Consider the following 21,235-nt stretch of genomic DNA (forward strand, 5'->3'; position numbering starts at 1 on the left):
TCTTTTTTTCTCCTGTAGGTAATATTATACATCTAATCTTATTGTATTATAACATTTGACTGTACTTGTGACCCAGACTTTAGTGGTTTTGTTTAAGTTTATGCTGCAGATAGAGATTGTTCCTCGTAGATGTTAAGACTGTGTGTGTCTTGTGAAAAGCCTAAAGTTGTGACTGGTAATGACTGTGATGTAATCCTCTTCAAAACTTTGGTCATGACGTAGCGTGACGTATGGTTGCACAAGAAAAAATGTGAATCTGTAACATCAGAGCCACTCTGATTGTGAATTAAAAATCCTTTATTAAGACATGCATAACACCAAAAATTGTCTTAATAAAGGATTTTTCATTCACAATCAGAGTGCCTCGGATGTTTTCCAGACTGCCTTTCTATACCAAGGACTTCCTATCAAAGTAAGCTGGACAGTCACTGATTTTTATTGAAAAGCACCTGTTTTTTTACATCAACATCACCAACACAGAGTTTCCCGACCCAGGCCAGTGCAACAATTTTTTCTTCATAATTTCTCTGATATTGACCGCATCAGCCAATTACAAACCTTTACATGCCAACAATCCGAAATAGATAACTGACCCCCATCTAATAAGATTCTCTAAGTTTTAAAGTGAAAAATCAGTAATTTTACTTTTACTTAAGAAGGTCTACTATTTATCAGAAGTAGCCTTTTGTACTTCGTTACATTTAAAGTCGCATCCGTTACAGAGTAAAAAAACAAAAGTCACATGAGAAAGTCGCTATAAACTGTGAGAATGGAGCAGAGGAAAGGAGATAAACCAGCAGCTGCAGCAGAGAAGAAGCTGCAGGAGTGTCTGCAGCCGCAAGAGGGCAGCAGAGCTCCATGTGCAGACAGGTGACACCTAAGGGTGCCGCTCCGGACACCTGTTAATTTGTTTGTGACACAACTCATAATCTATCATGATTGGCTGGGCTCCAACTCCACAAATATAGACTTCTTCTCTTACAACATGACCCAGTTTGGAGTAATCTTAAAGGTCCCATATCGTGCTCATTTTCAGGTTCATACTTGTATTTTGGGTTTCTACTAGAACGTGTTTACATGCTGTAATGTTAAAAAAACCCTTTATTTTCCTAATACTGTCTGCCTGAATATACCTGTATTTACCCTCCGTCTGAAACGCTCCGTTTTAGCGCATTTTGACGGAATTGCAACATTAATTAGTTATAGACGATCGACAGAAAAAATCATTTAAGTCATTTATTAAGCAAAAATGCAAAACATTTGCAGGCTCCAGCTTGCTAAATGTGTTTGCTGCTTCTCTCTGTTTTATATAACTGGACATTTTCTTTGTCTTTTCTTTGTTTTTGACTGTTGCTCGGTCAAAACAAGACATTTTAAAATGTCCCTCTGGGCTCTGGGAAATGGTGGTGATGGACATTTTTCAGTATTTGTTTTACATTTTCTTGGTAAAATAATCAATAGTGTAATTGATAATGCAAAAAATTTTTTTGCCGGAGCCCTTAAAATGAATTATTCATGTTTCATTGTTTGTAGTGAGTACTTATATATATATTAGTTTTTATTGAATACTGAACAAAACACTGGAGGGTGCTGTTGTATAAGATAGTTTCCATCCACAAACCATAAGCTCAGTCGTTGCACAATCTCACTGCTCGCTCTCTCGCATGACATTCCTCTTGTGTGTATTCAGTGTTTATTGTTTTATAACAACACATTACTGTTAATAAAGTGAGGCACCAGCACTGGATTATTTTCTTTTATTAAGCATCAGTCAGTAAAAGGAGAAAATTGCTTCAAAATTGCTGATCATATAGACATTGTCCTACAGCTGCTTAGATGATATTTACAAGTTCTGTGTGTCAAAGTTTAATAGCGCTACATGCGTTGAACAACAGGAACCCACAAAGATAATATTCTACAAAGTCAACTGGTACAAAGTATGAAACTTTACAAAACAACCATCTCCCCACACACAGCGAGGGCAGCGTACCGACCTGTGTGAGTTGAACAGAGGTGATTAATTCCCTGAAGAAGGGGGAAGATTCTGACCATTAAATTACGTGTCTGTATTTGGCTTAAACCTCTAGTGTGGCGTGTTGTGCTTAAAGAAAATGATACTTATTGACATTATTATTATTATTATTATTGACTTGTGCTTTTGAAAATTGTATTTGAACCTTCGTATGTTGACATTGTTTATTTGCATGGTTACTAGAAAGCAGAGATTAATACAGAAAAATCAATAAAGTGCAGTTCAGAAAAACAAGAAAAAAAAAAGATATAAAAAGCAATAAGGACATTGTTAACATTCATCCAACAGAGGAAAGAGTTGTACCCATTTAAATAGACTATGGCTTGTTTGGAAGTAAGTCCACTAGGACGAGAGGCTCAACTCCAAAGGTTTATCAGTATTTACTGCATGTCTGACTGTTGTGTGATGAATGGTAATGAATCTGCACTGTGTAAGACACCCTCCCTTTTTATCTTGTGTTTCTAATGCCTTCAGTAGAGAAAGTCATACGGCCTTTTGTCAGTTTGACAGTTTTATACCATTACCATGCAGCGTTGAGGGCTGGACTGTAACAAATCCCACACACCAGTGACTGTTTGTACAGTTTCTCGTAAACCTCCGTAGCCCCCCCCCTTTCATCAGAGTCTTCTGTTACAAAGTTTGTTCCTCCATGACACCATCACAACCAAAGACACAGCTGTAACTGAGCCTTTTCCTTCTGGCCCAGACCCTCCCTCTGCATGCCCAGGAAGGTATTTATAGAATCCCAGAAATGAACACATCCTCAAAAGGATGCCTCAACCCAGCTGCCATTTCTGCATTGTCATTCTGCACAAAAGACTCCAGCACACAGTGCTTGTAATGGAAAAAACACACCTGAGTGCACGTGTGTGTGTGTGTAACTTTCTCAATGACAGAGCGTGATGCCGATTGTCTTGTCTGAGGGAATGCTTTGAAAGAGCATGAGAATGATCATCTTGTCTGTGTTGAAGATTTGGGCTGAAGCTGGACATGAAGTGAAGGAGCCGAGTGCTACAGCCAATCGTTGGGGACGTCAGTTGTAATCAGGCCGCACAGCTCTCTCTGTCACACACCGCTTGTTCCTATTCCATTCACATTTCACACTTACTCCCTTCACAGGGGTGAAGTGAACATACACGTCATAGCAACAGCACCTTAGTTTCAAGCATAGGTTGCCTGTTCTTTTATAATTTGCTGAGAGGTGTTAAAGGTCCACAATCGAGTTAGCTGTTTATATCATTTTTGAAGCCACAGGTGACGAGGAAGAAAAGAGATGAATGACGGATTGAGTGAATTCATGAACCGAATGTAAACACTGTGTATATTTGCAATATGTTATTAGAGTCTTTAAGGACTTTAAGGCTTGCATCAAATGCCAGCCATCCAGTCATCTCAACCATCACCATGGAAACAGTGGGCCGTTCACTCTGCTGGGTGAGTTTGTTTTGGTGGATTGGGCCTTTTTCATGTAAATGTTGGGTAGGTGTACAGGAGAGACATTAGAGGGAGGAGTGTGGGTATCTAATATAGCAGCCTGACAGCATAATGACCCAGTTCTCTATGTGTTTATTTGCTGTACAGTTTGTTTAATTGTCATTTGGGCTCCATTAAACAGTGATAGATTCAGAGTGCGGGGCAGGTGTCTGTTAAAAGCAAAGGCACGGAAATACCTAACTCATATTATGTCTAATGATTGCAAACAACCATACAGCGTAAATACTTCTATTTCTGTAAGCGTAAAAGATTAAAAATAGATGCTTTGTAGCATGCCTGGATGTTATGTTGTAAAGTTAATAACGCTGTAAAACCATGCTTGCATGAGTAATGTAGCAAAGAGCATGAGAGCACCAGATGATCACCACCCAGGTCGGATGCATACAGAAAAAGCAGGATGCAGGATATTTGGTGTAGCTAAAGCGGCCTGCAGACACACAAGGTACCTCCTCCATGCAGTTTGTGTGCCTGAGCTGTACGTATAGCTGCGAGGTGGCTTTATGTTTGTAAGAGATGTCATGTGAACTCGTATGAGCGTGATGTTTTGGATCTCTGGAAGCGAACCACTTGCCAAGATCCACAGTGTGTAAATAATCAAATTAGCTTTTCGAAATGGATTAAAAATAAAGTGCCGTCTATCCTCTCTTTTCATTCCCTGTCAACAGCTTTCCTCTTCAGAGGCCGGTCCTCTCATCTGCTTACATGTTTGTACCGAACGAGCAAGTATGGCTCCCTGAAATATGTCAGATTTAGAAAAGGAATGCTTAACTTTCTTACATTTTTTTTTAGATAAAACAGTAAAACATACCATCATCTGTAAAGAAAGAACAATTCTTTGGTTCTTCACATTGCACAAAGGATAGAGGGACAGACATTTACGAGGAGACAAACTCGCAAACAATACAAATTCCTCTACTACAGTATATTGTCTAACAAATGCAACTCCATCAAAATAATGCAGTACACTTATCGAAATGCAAAACTACGGGATTAGCACAATATATTTGTCTACGAGTCCGTTCGTTTAGAAAATATCTTTAAAAATATAAATTGATTTCATTCTTTACCTTGTACAATAAATGTGTTTTCCTTGTAATATTCTATTTTTGTAGTTGTACACGTACAATACTCACACTCCTACAAAACTGGAGGTTCAACATAGAAAATCTCATTGATTTTCAGTGCTGTTTTTCCAGCTATAGTGAAGTTCAGATTATTAGCTACAGTAGTTGATGACTCCTTTGAAACACCTTTTGAGAACACTTTGAAATAACACATAAGACTTTTCGATTTTCTCCAGATTCAAACTCTGATTACACCAATACAAACACCAATACAAACAAGAATAAAGAGGGTTTTTTTCTGTGTTCATAATAAAAATAATTATCATGTTAAGGTGCTCTCTCTTGCCAACAGTCGGGCACAATGGGAACAAGAAAGTAATCGATGGATGCAGCCTCACAGTGTCTCTCTGTGTGTTGTCTATTCTGTGCAGTAAAAAATATAGACACTAAAGTCTGAAATACTTGATTCTCCTCAAGTTCACACTTGAGAGATCAAGAACGCTACATAATAATAAATATGCTATATATATATATATATATACAGTATGTATGTGCTGTCTATGTCTCTCTTCCTCACTCACACAAACATAAAACACGAGTGACAACATAAACTAAGGCCAGTTTTGAGGAAGGAAGTTAAAGGAAGCAAACTATACATTTCCAAAACACACTGTTGCCTTTGTAATGCCATAATTATACACCGATAACAAAGAAAAATGCAAGTTCCCTCTTCACACAGCAACATAGTTTGAACTAAAGCTGAAGGAGTTTCCCATTTTGTAGTGCCATGTGTCAATCCTCTTTGTGGTTTGCTACTGATTGGACAGCTTGTGCTATAGTGGCTTTATCCAGGGATGTCAGAAAAATAGGTTTTTGCTTATAAAAACAATATCTTATACTCTTACAACTAGGCTGTAATTATTATACGATGATCTGGGCAAATGTATAAATAGTAAAAACTACCAGACGGGCATTCCTTGCCATTTTTTTAAAACCTCTTAGATCAGAGTCCTCTGCGAAATTAATTAATTCAGGAGTCCTTGGTAGGAAAAAGTTCGAGAGCAAAAACACACTTTCCCATTGTCCACAACTATTTTCATGGCAGAAGCATTTCGCATTACAATTCTTCAAATGTTCCTGCAAATGTTTTCAGTGCCTTTCATATTTTTTGGGGATGTTCAGTTTTGCTGAGTTCACTGTGCTTCTTATAGTTCTGCTTCCTCCTCTCCTGTCTGTTTCCTCTGTGGCCTCTCCCTTATTGTAACTTTTAAGCGTTAGAGTGACTCGGCTCTCCCTGAAGTGGCTGCAGCTCCTGAGCCACGTGGTTCTCCTGCCCTTCTAGTGGCAGCACGCTGTTCCCCAGCTTCCCCTGCAGGCCCTCCATGTGGTTGGGCCCTTGCTGGAAGCTGGAGTGATGGCCAAACATTGGGCTGACTCTTTCCATGAGTCTTTGGGATGGGTTGGTGCCTGAACCGTCATGCAGGTGCTCCTCCTCATCTGTGTCGGCATCAATGAATTTATTGATGGATGCATCGTGGAATGTGAAGAGGCTGCTGGGCAGTAAATTCTCCGGGCTCTTGCTGGGTGTCGTGCTTCTGGCAGTTGTGTAGACGGACACTTCGGGGCTCTGGACCGACGAGCTGTCCGAGAGGGCCCCCGTCCCTGAATCCTCCCTAGCTCTGAAGTTGACCTTGAGTGAGTGGCTTCTGATCGGGTTGTTGATGCGCACAGCCTTGGGACTGTCAGAATGCGGGCTGGGTTTGGCGCCTCTTCCTGTCAGGGGTGTATTGGTGCCCTGGGACCCTTCGTGCTCATTCTCCAAGGTGGGTTCCAGGCTGGGGTTGGTGCTGACCCTACCTGGCGGGCTGAGGGAAAAGCGAGAGCTCTCAGGGAAATCGGTGGCACAGCTGATGAAGCTGTCAATGCTGGACATGCTCCTCATGTCTGTAATCGTTCCTGCTTTGCTTGTGATGGCTTCAGCGGGAATACTTCCCATCTCTAATTCAACTTTCTGCCTAACCGCTTTGGACGGCGGCCCCTTTTCCTTGCTGTCAAGGTCGGGTTGTGACTGAGCGTTGGCCATCTTGTTGTACATCACCTCCAGTTTCTGTGCGCTAAGATGCTGAGGGCTGCTCGAGGGCTTGGCCTGTTCTTGGTAGCTTGATTCGAGTGTCCTACTGGGGCTGCTGGGGCTCAAATATGACTTGAGTTTGGGTGTCCCTTTCGGCAGACAAGGAGACACATGATTATCGTGCATCTTCTCCGTCTTTTCATCGGTATTTTCCACCATTATATCCATGAGCTCTACACTGCGGCCAAATGCATCTTTCATGTTCATAGAAACAATGCTACCGTTTCTCTTAGCCCTCTCCAGAGCCTCCCTTCTTTTGACGGCTTTCTCCTGCCTCTTCTGCTCTTTGTAGAACTCAGAGAAGTTATTCACGATGATGGGGATAGGCAGGGCAATCACCAGTACTCCGGCGATGCAGCACAAACCCCCAACTATCTTTCCCAGTAGAGTTTTTGGGTAGATATCGCCATAGCCTACTGTTGTCATGGTAATGGTAGCCCACCAGAAAGAAGCTGGGATGCTTTTGAACTTGGTGTCCTCTTCATCCTTTTCGGCGAAGAACACCAGACTGGAGAAGATCATGATGCCCATGGCCAAGAAAAGGATCAGCAGGCCCAGCTCATTGTAGCTCCTCCTGAGAGTGAAACCCAGAGACTGGAGACCTGTGGAGTGACGAGCCAGCTTCAAAATACGCAAGATCCGCATGATCCGGAAAATCTGAACCACGCGGCGGACGTTCTGAAATTGCAGCACGCTCTTGTTGGATTCTGTCAGGAAGATGGTGACGTAGTAGGGCAAGATGGCCAGCAGGTCGATGATATTCAGAGGACCCTTAAAGAACTTCCACTTGTTGGGGGAAGAGAGGAAGCGAAGCAGGTACTCCATGGTGAACCAGGCGATACACACAGCTTCCACGTGGGCCAGTTGCGGGTTGTCTGTGGATTGACCAAACTCATCCACGTCCTGCAGCTCTGGAAGGGTGTTCAGAGACAAGGCAATGGTGGACAACACAATGAAGAGGATGGAGATGACTGCCAGGATCTGGAAAACAAAACACAGAAGAAAACAACGGTGAAAAATACTGAAGAATACACAATAATGTCTGAGGAATATACCCCAGTGCTGTATACCCATTTTAGGGATAGCAATGTCGGTCGATCTATACCAGGGGCGCCCAAACCTTTTCCCTTGGGGGGCCAAAACTGAAACTTAATGGTGGGCCAAGGGCCAAAAGCAAACACGTATTGTATTGTATTGTATTGTATTGTATTGTTAAGAAGATCCCAAGTTCTCGTAATTGAAATGCCTAATGCCAAACTGACTTCCTGCACAAATTGTCTCTCTGCCCACCGTGCTCAGATTATGAAAAATAATTGATAATTAGGAATCCTACATATTTGAAGAGCATTTTTACCTCACAAAAAACAGCAACATAAACTACGATTTTTAATTTTTTTTTATATTATCATGAAATTTTGTGCATATATTCAAGGTCCTCAGAGGATGAATCCTCTACAGACTTTGGTGATTCCCTGATTTTTCATCTAACGCCATCATCAGGTCAAAATCTTTTAATTAACTTTTATTGCACAAACCAAAAACTGACCAAAAACCTGTAAAACTAATGACATCCCCATCAGCCTCAGCTGTACTTTGTGTTTAATGCTAATTAGCAAATGTTAGCATGCTAGCAGGCTAGGAACATGGTAATGATTACCTGCTAAACATCAGCATGTTAGCATTATCACTGTAAGCATGTTAGCATGTTTCGTAAGATATCTTGCAAAAAGTTATTCCTCATTTTTCTTGAGTTTTCCTACGAATGTCCAGCATGTCAATTTCCGCTCCAGTCTTTTCAGAATAAACTTCCATCTTCACAGAAAACAACTTGGTTAGGTTGCGGCAACAAAACTATTTAGTTAGGTTTAGGATTAGATCGTGGTTTGGGTTAAAGTAACTACAGAAGTGACGTTACTTAAGTATGCAAGTTACGTTACAAATAAATCATCGTTGATTTCTGGTTTCACGTGGGGTGTGAACACCAGTCTCCTGGGCGAAAGTCCAGTGTTTCTTGACCAACCTATCCACCCCGACCTCCTCCTTATGCAGTGTTTGTTGCTCTTTATACTTCCTAGCTCACAATTACGTCGAGTACATACAAATTGATTTTGTAAGATATATACAAATTACAGTGACATTCTTCTTCGTATGTATAGCTACAAACGGTGTATGAGAACAGCCTGCCTATGTGCAGCCTCACAGAGCTGCCAGCATGGCTGCAGACACGTAGTCTTTTTTGGTAATTTGTAGTTAATAAAGTTCTCTTGAGGGTCACTTTGAAAAACAACTCACTTTATAAAGTTTGACGTTGTTTTGGTCAGGTGAAAAGAACTTATTAGCATATGCATATTAACAAAATGTGGATGGCGTCAGACTAATTGCCTGTTCAATCCAGTCTTTTAATCTTTGTGAAACAAGCAGCAAACGCTTGGTAATCAGTACATCGCTGCACTGATAATGGTCGCCTGGAATGAAGCGATTAAAATGCTTAAAAATTAAAAGACTGCACTGAATATGCAAAAACTCTGAAGCCACATGTTTTGTTTGTGTGAGGGTCCTTCTCATTACCTTGAACATGTAGTTGGCACAGCACTTTAAGCTTTCTTTTTGACAACTATCACAACAAACAAGGAAAAGTAGATCCTGGTGGTATTTCTACAGCATGCATCACTCATTTTGCCTCTTTGCAATTTGCAATGTTGAAAGGTATATTAAAGGCCTGAATGTGACCGAGACCATTGGAGCTAAAGTTAGCAGTTGCCCCTGAACTACATGCTGAAAGTTAAAACGCTCCATCAAAGTGAAATAGTGCTTTAACGATGTTGGAGGAAGAAGGTCAGTCCCGTGAGAAACTCCATTTGACCATGTCAAACCGGTGCGGTTCCATTTGTGACACTAAATTGCATTTCAGAACCGACTAAAATATCCCAACTAGCGATGGCATTTTCTGATGATATTCGTTCACGGCCCATTTAACTTTCTGGCTACTTTCTCCCAAGTATTCATGAAATGTCATGTCAGCATTTCAAAAGAAATGGGGTCAGAGCTAATGTGATCTCTGGGGCAGATATTTTTTTTATTCTTTCTCTATGTCAAGCCTTGACATTTGCATTACAGAGAGAGACAGTGAAGGAGGGAGACGAGAGAGTTTGAGATTGTGTTGATACATTTTTTAAAACCCCTGCCACACTTCACCATCTCTCCATTTCTATACAGTCTGCTTCAATCCTTCAATGCCCAAGGCTACAAGAAGAGCACAATGTATTACTTGCTTTACAAAGCACACCATGCATGGTCAGTGAGCCTGCATGACACACTACTGGAAACCTCTGAGGCACTGAGCCACCTACTAATGATATAATCTGCTGAGTACAATAGGGTCTAGTCACAGTGCTGGGGATTAGGAAGGCTGCACAGTTGTGGGTGTGTAGGTGTGGCACACTTATTATTCCTGTCCCAGAGTCAGTTTACAATCCAACACAAGGTCACTCTGGATGCTGTGTCCCAGGCCAGTGGTGAGCAGGATTATTCCCTGGCACCAATCAGTGGCCATAAGCTTTAATTAATCGTGACAGGTGACTGCTTGTACATCTACCTTGGCCTTTGAGGAGAGCGGGACTAAAGGCAGAGACGTCCTGCGTGGGTGGAGGTGAGAGAGAGGTAGGAGAAAGACTTGAGTGAAGGCCTTTCAACTTCAGCTGCCAAATAGTTCAGCTGTGAGAGCGAATTAAACGTACAGTGTTTAGAATTTGACGGCATCTAGTGATGTGGTTGCAGATTGCAACCAACTGAGTACCCCTTCGCTTACTCCTCCCTTTCCGAGACCGCGGTAACGTGAGACGCCAAGTGCAAAACCATGGTAACGGCATTTACCTCGCTCAGACGCCATCCACATTACCGCAGTTTCATAAGCGTGTCGGAGAACTACGGTGGCCTTCAGGTAACGCAAAAACATGAAAGACTCTCTCTAGAGCCAGTGTTTGGTTTGTCCATTCTGGGCTACTGTAGAAACACGGTGGAGCAACATGGCGGACTCTGTGAAGAGATATGAAGGGCTCATTCTAAGCTAACGAAAACACAACGACTCTTAGTTTCCGGTCATTATACTCTAATGAAAACATTGTTATGAATATTATATTCAATTTCTGTTAATAGAGTCCCAAAATGTTACACACTGTTCCTTTTAAAGGGCAGACAAAAAAATGTAAACTCTATCAGCGCATTCCCTGAAATAGCCTGCCTCCCCAGTCTGTATCCCTTTAGACCAAAGTGATGGATGAAAACTCTTGAATACGACCCATTAGAGGTAGATGACTTGTTACTAACATTTCCATCAGTAAAGTTGAGGACGTGGAGGTCAGATTATCAGTCTGGACAGGTTGGAAAAGGAAATTGCACCATTGATTTAGTAGCAACATTTCTAAAGACAAAGAGGCATCGGCTACTGAGCCTCAGGTCTTAAATGGACTGTCCAGTGGAAACCGCACTCATCAGATCAACACTAATCTAATCTGGACGCACTGACCAGGCCTGAGTGTCGCTAATGAATCACGCTGAATACAAAAGACAATTGCGTGTGTGAGGAACAACCGATGCGTGACAAGCTCCACCTCCCTCTCTCTTACTCACCTTCTCCCCTCCCTCCCCGGGAGTACTCCAAACTGGTGTCAACCAGAGGGGAGATTAAGGATGTGATCTCACCACAGAGATATAGGACAGATACAGTGAGAGAAAGAAGCGTCGGCCGAGGACGAGGTGACAAATCTGTGACACAGAGGGAATGTGGCAAACCCAGTCTGAGCTTTGAAACTTGTGAGTTTCCTTGGTTAGTCAATGTGATGTGCGTGTCTATGTGTGATTCGTGTATGCGGGCAGGGGTGACACTGTTTCACAAATGAGGAAATTGAATATGTATGTCAGACAGAGCAGAGCAGAAAGAGAAAAGTCTATTCTTGCAGTGCGTATAAAGGCAATTAAGCTCAAATACATTTGAGTTAGTATATTTCACAATGCAGCGGGGATATTAAGACACAGATGTGCTGTTAAAGAGGGTTATAGTAATAGTTGTGTTACCTCATTAGCTCTTAATGAGGAGCCCTGAGGTTGAGAGGCCAGCCCATCCCACTTCCTCTTTGCATAAATGGAAGATGAATCTGACCAAGACTGCTGCTACTTCGACATACACTCATCTATAACAAACAAACCCACATGCATAATATACACACACACAATCACACACACATATTCACTCCCAGCTCAGTAATTAGCCCCAAGTCTCCCTTGCCCACAGCCCAGGAGGCACATGGATTGAATATTTAATATCCTCCTGGAGTGCAAGCTTTTCTGTCCTGGAAAAGGTGTGCACGAGTTGGCGCTCGCTGGGCCGGAGAGGTGTAGCCTAGTTTTCACAACTGCTTTCTCCACACAAGGTTAGTTCTGCCTCATGCTCGATCAAAGGAGGGATAGACAGGGGAAGGAGAGTTTCTATGAGCACAACAGGAGGTTCCTCAAAGAGCGTCCCAACAGGATTAGGACTTCAACAATTGTAGCCAGGTTGCGCTCGTTCCATGATTTTTAACAGGTTTTCTGCACCAATTTTCATGGCAATTCATCCAATAGTTGTATAGACAAATGGTAATCTGATGGTGGCGTAGAAGAAAAGTCAGGGGATCACCAAAGGCAGAAGGATGCTTCCTCTGGGGACCCTGAATGTACCACAGTTTCACGGCAGGCCATCCAATAGACGTTGAGATATTTCAATCTGGACCAAAGTGGTGGACTAACGCAGGGGTTCTCAAACGTTTTGAGGCCAGGGACTTTATTGTAATAGTGATTAAACAAATGCTTACTACTATTAGTACTCTTAGATGCCATTGGATCATTGGATGTATTTGGACTCAACTTGACAGAATTCTTAGCCACATTTCAAGTAATTGATCTTAAAGGCTTTCAGAAAATTAACACTAGTAAGACTGGCATAGTCCTAATACATCCAGATATTTAAACTTACCAGTCTAAAGCTGACTGTCAGGAAGTGCTTCAACTTAAAAATAATGAGCTTACTGTCACAATCACAATCATATCAGAGTCTCTATTGGCCCAAAGCTAATGTGGGTGGGAGTTATGGACACAATATGCTTGTTTTATTAGCGCAAATTGTCCCCATCTGTAGATATGCACTTTTTAATGATACAGCATAATTTAGTAATTTATAGCAAATTTTTTCGCGGACCCTTTGGCAGAGTGCCCCGGATCCCGAACCCCATATTAAGAATCACCTCAACGGACTGCCAGACATTGCCAAATCCCATTTTTGTCATAATGTGGCTAAATACACAGTTTCTGTCTTTGACCTCACCCATGACCCCGTCAAGCTCACAACAGACATGTGCCTACAGCACTAGCATTAGTCCACCATTAGTCAAATGGCAAATGGACTTGTAATGGCATTTATATAGTGCTTTTCTAGTCTTTCAACCACTCAAAGCGCTTTACACTACATGTCAGCATTCACTCATTCATACACTGATGGCAGAGGCTGCTAAGGTGCCAACTTTGCCCATCAGGATCTAATCTAAATACTCATTCACACACCGATGGCTAAGCCTTCGGGAGCAATTTGGGGATAAGTGTCTTGCTCAAGGACACATCGACATGTGACCCGGAACAGCCGGGGATCGAACCACCGACCTTCCGATTGGTGGACAACCTGCTCTCCCCTCTGAGCCTCCCCTGTGGGCTGTGTCAGTCCCACTCATTGGCTTACTTTTCTATTATTTACTACATCAACTCCAGCACTGTTAGGATCACATCCTCACTCTCAAAATAACTCAAAATAAATAACTCAAAATAACTCCAGTGAGTGATCGGCTGATATTATTAGTGTCCACTGTTTTGCTGGGAAAAAAAAGAATTTGTTGCTAAAATACAGTCAAACTAGAATCAGTCCTTTTGCTGTTAGAGTCAACGGGTTCACACAGATATTGACATACAGTCCAATATCACAAAACCGACCCGGTGTATTTTGGGAGCGATGATCATAATTTCTACGAGTCCGAGATTTACACATTGAAATATTTTGAGACAGCGAAGTCAGGAGAGACCGGCAGGAAGAGATGAGACAGCAGCCAGGACAAAAAGAGGAGAGTCACATAAAGACTGGAGGCGTGTAAGGAATGAATGAAAACAGAAATACAAGACACGCACTGACATTTGGCTCTGAGAACAGACGACACGATGAACAAAGTGGCATTGTAATTGCCAGAAGACATTTCTCCTTCTGGTATTTAGGCCTTTCCATTGCGTCATGCATGTGTGAAATGTTTATTCACTTCTCGTCCCTCCTCATCGTAACTGGATTTGCCCTTTTCACCACCGTGAGCTGAATCAATGGAGGGATTATGTCACCCAGTGACTCACTCACTTTATTTTCTGTGGGCATGTTGAGTGCAAGGTGGCATCTCTAATCCTCTTATTGTACTACTTCTGTGATTTGCCAATAAATATTTCATGGCTCTGCGCTGACAGCTGACCCTTCCTCCTACAGAGTCTGCTGTAGTTCCCTCTGTGGGATACGGTGTCAGTGTTTTTGTTTTTAGCTTCAATGGAAAAGATGTATGAATTTACGCTTCCAGTAAACAAAGTGGAGAATACTGTAGAAGCCCTCAGCTGTAAACACTTCCTCCCCGGGGTCATGATAACCTTCTTGGAAAGTTCCAGACGGAGACCGCGGTGCAGTAGAACTCACCTGCTGCCCTCTTATATAAATTAATGACAGTTAACACCTTAGTTAGCATACAGTTTCCCCCTCTTGTTTCCCTTTATGTAGTTTTAGTGGTGCTAAAGGATAAGGCTGACAGTATTCTGTATTTTTGTCAGCTATGTGTTTGTCTGCCTCAATACTGTCTGACTTCCCCAACCTGTCTGCAGTACTCAGCCCTCAAGTCTATTAGTTCCTACTGAATTTCTTTCAAAATGGGATGCAAATATATAGTTTTATTTTTCAAAAGGCTCAGTGATTTCCTAAAACAGTAGGTTTTGGGCACTGTAGGTTTTAGCAAACATTACCCAGAGTAGTAGTATTTGTTGGGGACTATTTTCAGCTGGTGATTTGGTGCTCTAGTGAATGTTGGGAGTATCGATGGTTCAACGCAAAATAAACTACAGTGCCGATTTTCACATTAATGAAGGCGCATGTCACCCAGTGCAACAAAGATGCTCGGGGATGTGTTTTCAATCATTTTTGAACAATAATGGAGGTCTATTGGCACAAATAAATAGGCTACATCAGGCTTTAGCTACACAAAACAATACTAGAAGGATCAATTAAAGCTGCAGTAGGTAAAAACGGAGCAAATATGATTAAAACAAGTTATTTTTTATAAAACGGTCTCTATATCCTGACAGTAGTGCATGAGACCGATAATCTGAAATAAATCATGTGCCTCTGTGTCCTCCGGTGTCCTCTGGTGCTCCTAATGGCATCTGCAAGATTTCACAGACCGGAGGAAAACAACCAATCAGAGCCGAGCTGGAGTCTGCAGTCTCTGAACAGCTGTCAATCACTCTCAAACTCGGATCAAACGGTCAAATTAGGCAGCGCTGATCAGATATGAATCAATATTCTGTTACTGTAATACCTATTTCTCACCTCAAATGTTTTCAGAAATATCTTGAGTGTACTGTTTAACCCGACAGCCATGTTGAGATCTGTTGAGGATCTCCGTCCACCAGCCGGAGCACAGCCAATAGGAACACTCTCTCTCTGAAATGACCTGTGATTGGTCAAGGTCTCCCGTCACGGGCTAGATTTTTTAAAGCCTGAAAACAGAGCCATGATGAGGTGCAGAAGTTTAGTTTTCTCTCAGAACACTTTTTAGAGAAAATGGCTCAATCTGGGGGCTCTAGATTGAAAGCCTGATATGATAGAGTGCATGGTTTTATGCTGTAATGGCAGTGGATAATGTAATAGGTTTCAATGGGGACATTTTTGTCCTTAAGGGTCTGAGTATTTTGGCTACACAGTTTATTATAGACTTTTTATAGGAGCTGAGGTTGAACTTCCAAAATACCAAAAAAGAAATCAAAAGCCAAAAATGTCCCTAGTGAGGCGCAAGGGTAAAAATAGTGTTAAATAAAATAATTTTAAACAGTCCAGGCAGCATGAGTTGAGATGAGTAGGGACTTTAACCTTTTAAAACAACAAGCAACAGTCTTTACTGTTAATACTAGTTACTACTACTACTAATACCAAATTATGGCATAAAAGACTGAACAATTTGAGTCAAGAGAGATTGGCAGCAGTAACGATTATTTCCTGCAGGCTTTTCAGGGAGCGAGCAGAAACTCTTGAGAGATCACTGAGAGGTTAGCCGTCATTCACTGATGCTTCTTTTTCTTAAATACTATACTGGGTTGGGTAACAAGTGTTTATTTCAGCTTAACTCAGTTTTAGTTTTGTAAAGCATTGTATTATTTCCTAACACAAATTGTTCACACATGTCATGCCCAAAATGAGAAAGCTTAAAAAAGATCAAATTGATGTGAAAAGATGACAACCAGAGGAACAATAAACAATTAGGAGTAATGATAACGAGTCTTTTAATTATTATGACTTCACATTACAATCCCGTTAAAAAAAGGAATGAACAGTTTCTAGTTACATAATGATTGCCCCCGGTCCAACTTTCCCATCTGTTTCTAAACCAGATAAAGCTTCTCCAAAATTGACTAGACCCCCTGTGTCCCACACAGATGTGCCCTCTGCCTCATCTGCCTCGCCTCACCTTGCCTGCCAACCTTCTGTGTCCCACCTCTGAGCCTATAGCAGGGATGTGTCTAACCTGTGCCGTGTGCTGAGGAGGAGAGGGGGAGATGGATGACTGAGCTTGCGGCTATACGCATACAGGATGTGTCCTTTCAGAAGTGTGAAGGTGGCACTAAAATGATGAGGCACACAGACGCTGAGCATTGTGTGTGCATTGATGTCTGTCTTCTTTGGCATTTGCAAAGAATGATTTTTAGTTTGTTTTAAGAATTAGGGAATAAATATAATTCAATAAAGGGTTCCTGAAATTAACAAATAATGAATACAAATAAAATAAATAAATAATGCGTGCATGTACAGTACATGTCTTTGCAACTGGAATCACATGAAAGTAAGTAAATACATTTATTCATATATTATTGTACAATATTTAAGTACAATTTTCGGGTACGTCGTTTATATTACTTTATACTTCTACTCCACTTTATTTCAGAGGGAATTACCTTCTACTTAACTTATCTGAGAGCTGTAGTTACTTTTCAGTTTAAGATTTTACCTAAAAAACTCATGATAAGCTTATAAAATACAACATATTGTTTAAGATTAAGCCAGTGGTTCCCAAACTTTTTGGCTTGTAACTAGTGGGTCACCTCTGTGTCTGAAAAGTGAAGCCAATGCGGAAGTGCCTTAAACTTGCATTCTTTCTAACAGCCAGCAGGGGGCGACTCCTCTGGTTGCAAAAAGTCTGATTGTATAGAAGTCTATGAGAAAATGAGCCTACTTCTCACTTGATTTATTACCTCAGTAAACATTGTAAACATGAGTTTATGGTCTCAATCGCTAGTTTCAAGTCTTCTTCAATACAGCATGATGTTCATTTAGTAAATTATGGTCCCATTTAGAGTCAAATAGACCATAAAGCAGGGGATGCTTTAGGGCGTGGCTACCTTGTGTTTGACAGGTCGCTACCACGGCGTTGTCCGGTCTGGGAGTTGTCCATGTTTTCGTCATACAACTTTAACTTTAACTTTAACTTTAACAAAATGACAATGGCCAAAATGCTGAACTCAAGGTTTCAAAACGACAGTCCACAAACTAATGGGTGATGTCACGGTGTCTGCGTCCACTTCTTATATACAGTCTGTGCTTGTAACACTACAAAAAAGAGTGATTTTTCCTCTGAACTTATTGCAGTGGAGTATTTTTACATTGTTGTACTGATACTTCTACTGAAGTAAAGGATCACTGCTTTTCACTGCACTCAAGCTCATCATTGGAGCTGGCGGGAGTCCACTGAGGAACTGGATGCGTTTTCTTTTTCATGACAGAGAAAAGATGAGAGGATGAGAAAAGGAACAGAGGTGACACAGTGAAAAATGAAGACGTAATAAGAAAGTGACAGAGTGAGAAAGTGAGATGAGAGATGGCTCCCCTGTGGCCGATGTACAAACCAGCGCTGAGAGTCAGTTCCCCCTCCTGATAAAACATCTGTTCTATCGCCACCGGCCTGTTCACCTGAAACATCTGTGTTATCAGGTGTACATCAAAGAATATATGCCGAGATCAAAAGAACCGATTCCCTCCTGCATGTGTAAGATTATCTTTACAATATTTTGGAGAATTCAATAGCAAAACTATGGGCTGCTGTAGATCTCTCCCTTACCACCACTGAGTCATTCCTGTAAGGAGCATGAAATGAAAGACTGATCCAAGATTATTAAGTGATAAAATACCAGACAGGAGCTTCTCTACCGGCAGAGCAAAAGAGGCTTATAGATCCACATCGCCACCATGATGTAACACTATTGATTTCCAACTATGAATTGTTCCCTGATCCCTAGAAATCTCCCAGAAATCCTTCTGCATCCTCCTGCTGTCACCGTCCATGTGTTGAAAATGTATTCTGGGTGTTTGAGCCCTTCTGCAGCGGAAATGTCATTCCATATATGCAGATCTACAGTAATACAGTTAAATATGTAGAATATCTAACTGAAATGGAAAGAGTCTCTGTCCTTTGATTTCCTCGACAACCGTTCATCCGATCGACTTCACACGTTTTCATAAATAAAGTTCTTACTACTTTCCTGTATATTATAAAATGTATTTCTATTTATTTTGTCTATATGTATATATCATACATACAGTATATATCACAATATAGAATGAATATGCAATCTATACTTGTTTTATTTTATAATAAGTGGTATTAGGGCTGTGTATTGGCAAGAATCTGGCGATACGATACGTATCATGATAGAGGGGTTACAGTTCAATATATGATATATTGCAATTGTTTTAATCTAATTTTAGGAAAACTGTCATAGTATAAAGAACATGCCACCCTATGTATAAAATCTGAGTAAGATTTTTGTTTTGTATTATGCAATCATAACAGTGGGATCTGTCTTTGCATTTCTCAGTCTCTGTATCATCCAATAGCGTTACTTTGAGAGGGCACACACACTGGGAGGGTGCATCTCTTTGTAAATGAAATAAAGTGGTGTCTGATTTTGCAATTTTGCATGTAAACTATAATTAGAAATCGATAATGTTTTTGATAATCGATACATATGGCAAAATTGGAGACGTGTGATTTGTCAGAATCGGAATTTAACTATTTTCTGGATACTCATTTTTTTTCACAATCTGGGATATGTCAATGATTCGCAACTACAGTGATTTTGATGCATTGCATCAACATTGGAATTGTACATACTTGATGATTTGCCATGATATGGCTCAACAAAACCATGAAATAATCTGGTGCATAGATACTTTGAATGTCTGTTCAATGTGACGTGTTGAAGTTTGCTAACTTTGTCTCAAAAACCTGGAAAAGAAGGCAACATAGATTCAATCAGTATTTATTCAGATTTCTCCAGTATTATACGTTTTCAATATGTTTTGTTTGTTCATTCCTTTTAATTTATTTAAAGGTGCTCTATTCGATATCCAGAGCATTAATATAGCATCAACAACTATTGTCTATGTAAAGATGTAGAGGAGTAACGTCTACCTGAGCAGAGGATGAAGTCGCTCTCCCTCTGTGTGTGTTGTAATCAGAGCTTCTAATTGCTTTGTTGACATCACCAGTTGGCCGTTCCTGCTTTTAGTGCATGTTCGTGCATGTGAGCGTTCCCCACTGGCTAGCTCAGGACCGCTACTCTGCACTGCGCTCATGCAGCGGTTATAGCGGTTACAGCTGATAACGCCGTCGGGGCTGCCGCCGTTGCCGTGGTGGAAGTGTAGCGAATTATATTATCTATAATTCAGAATTTTATGTTATTCATCTCATAACTTTATCGGACTTCATTTCAGCACCATGTGCTGTTCAAATAGAGAGCCTCTCCTAATGTGGGGGCAGTATTAGATGTTGCAAGATCATATTTATTTGCCTGCATATGTTTTGTCAGCAAATTATACATTTTGTTGAGAACGGTTTTGTTTTTGGACTTTTTGTAGTATTGTTTGAAAATGAATATGTAGCATTCTGGACTTGGCTTATATGAATTTGTGGTGTTTATAATGCATATTTAAATATATACTTTTCATTAAATGACATTACATTTTTAGTGAATGGATGAGGTAAACTTGTTAGCGTTTATCACAAAATGTTTCATACAAAAAAGCACACTTGTTTCTATCCTAACAACAATGTTTCAGATGAGGTGAAATGAGCTGAATCTTTAATGAACTGTGTGCCGTCCCCCTCTGGACTCTCTGCTGAGGCAGAGGTCTTCCTCGCAGCATGTGGCGGTCTGTCTGTCTGTATAAACCTGCTGTGGGGACACTCGACCGGGGAGAGTCTCCTTCAGGCTGCATAAAAAAAACACCACCTGCACGGCTGAGCCCTGCTAGTGGAAGAAGTATAGCATCTGTGATCCTCAGATGTACTCTGCTGATATACAGTGGGTGTTTTTATGTGGGGTGCTGAAAATGCGGCACACCAGCAAGACTCACGGCTCACAGCACAATCACAGCGAAGACGCATCACACCCAGCTGAAAATGACAAGTTCTCAAAATCTGTCTTTGTTCTTGATACTTGTTTTGTGCAGGCCGGAGCTCCAGCTGTCTCTTGTTGCTATGGTCTTTGCTCAGCAGTGTTGGCAGGCGAATTTAGAGAGAACAAAGAATAAAATATATAATGCTGAATCACCCCCAGCTCTGTGAAAATGGACCATTTGGCAGCACAGTGCACAACAAAATCATTGTTTTATTTTTCATCTTTTATCATATGGGCATGCTGGTGTGTGCATTACGCAACAGGATGAGTACCGGTCGAGAAAGACGGCAGGTTTCGGTGGCGTGAATAATATGTCAATCAGTCTAGTCAAGGCAGGTTTAATTGCAATTAGAGCAAGTAATCAACATCAGGAGACAGACAGGAAGCGGTGGTTTAAGACACTACTAGCTTTAATGCAGATTATGACCGGGTTGCAAACAGAGGTCAGGAGATTACGTCAGACGAGGAAGTTCATGACCTCCTTCAGAGAAAGTGATTTCTGAGGATGAATGAATGAAAGCAAATGATTGAGTAACTTCCAGTGAAAGCTTTGCACGTCCAGTAACATTAGACTAGTCATCATTACACCCTTATGATGAAGAGGAATATCTCTTTTTCTGTTGTCAAGCTCTGCTGTTTACCCGCCACGCCATCTCCATGGCTACAAAGTGCAAAGCCTCATCGTATGGTACAGTAGGATCCCCGACCTGAAGCCTGATACGAGCCCCGTGCCGAGACACAGAT

General features: G+C 41.2%; 1 protein-coding gene across 2 annotated transcripts in view; it reads right to left on the minus strand.

The window, feature by feature from the left end:
* Positions 1 to 1,740: 1,740 nt before the first annotated feature.
* Positions 1,741 to 21,235, minus strand: part of LOC119484317 (potassium voltage-gated channel subfamily B member 1-like) — a 48,454-nt gene continuing 28,959 nt past the window's right edge. For both annotated transcript variants that reach the window (XM_037763174.1, XM_037763095.1), the window contains one exon: positions 1,741 to 7,702. In XM_037763174.1, the coding sequence (XP_037619102.1) occupies positions 5,858 to 7,702 (1,845 nt within the window). In that variant the 3' untranslated portion in view covers positions 1,741 to 5,857. The remainder of the gene's footprint in view (positions 7,703 to 21,235) is intronic.

The sequence above is a fragment of the Sebastes umbrosus genome, chromosome 1, assembly GCF_015220745.1.
Source record: "Sebastes umbrosus isolate fSebUmb1 chromosome 1, fSebUmb1.pri, whole genome shotgun sequence".
Classification (NCBI taxonomy): Eukaryota; Metazoa; Chordata; class Actinopteri; order Perciformes; family Sebastidae; genus Sebastes; species Sebastes umbrosus.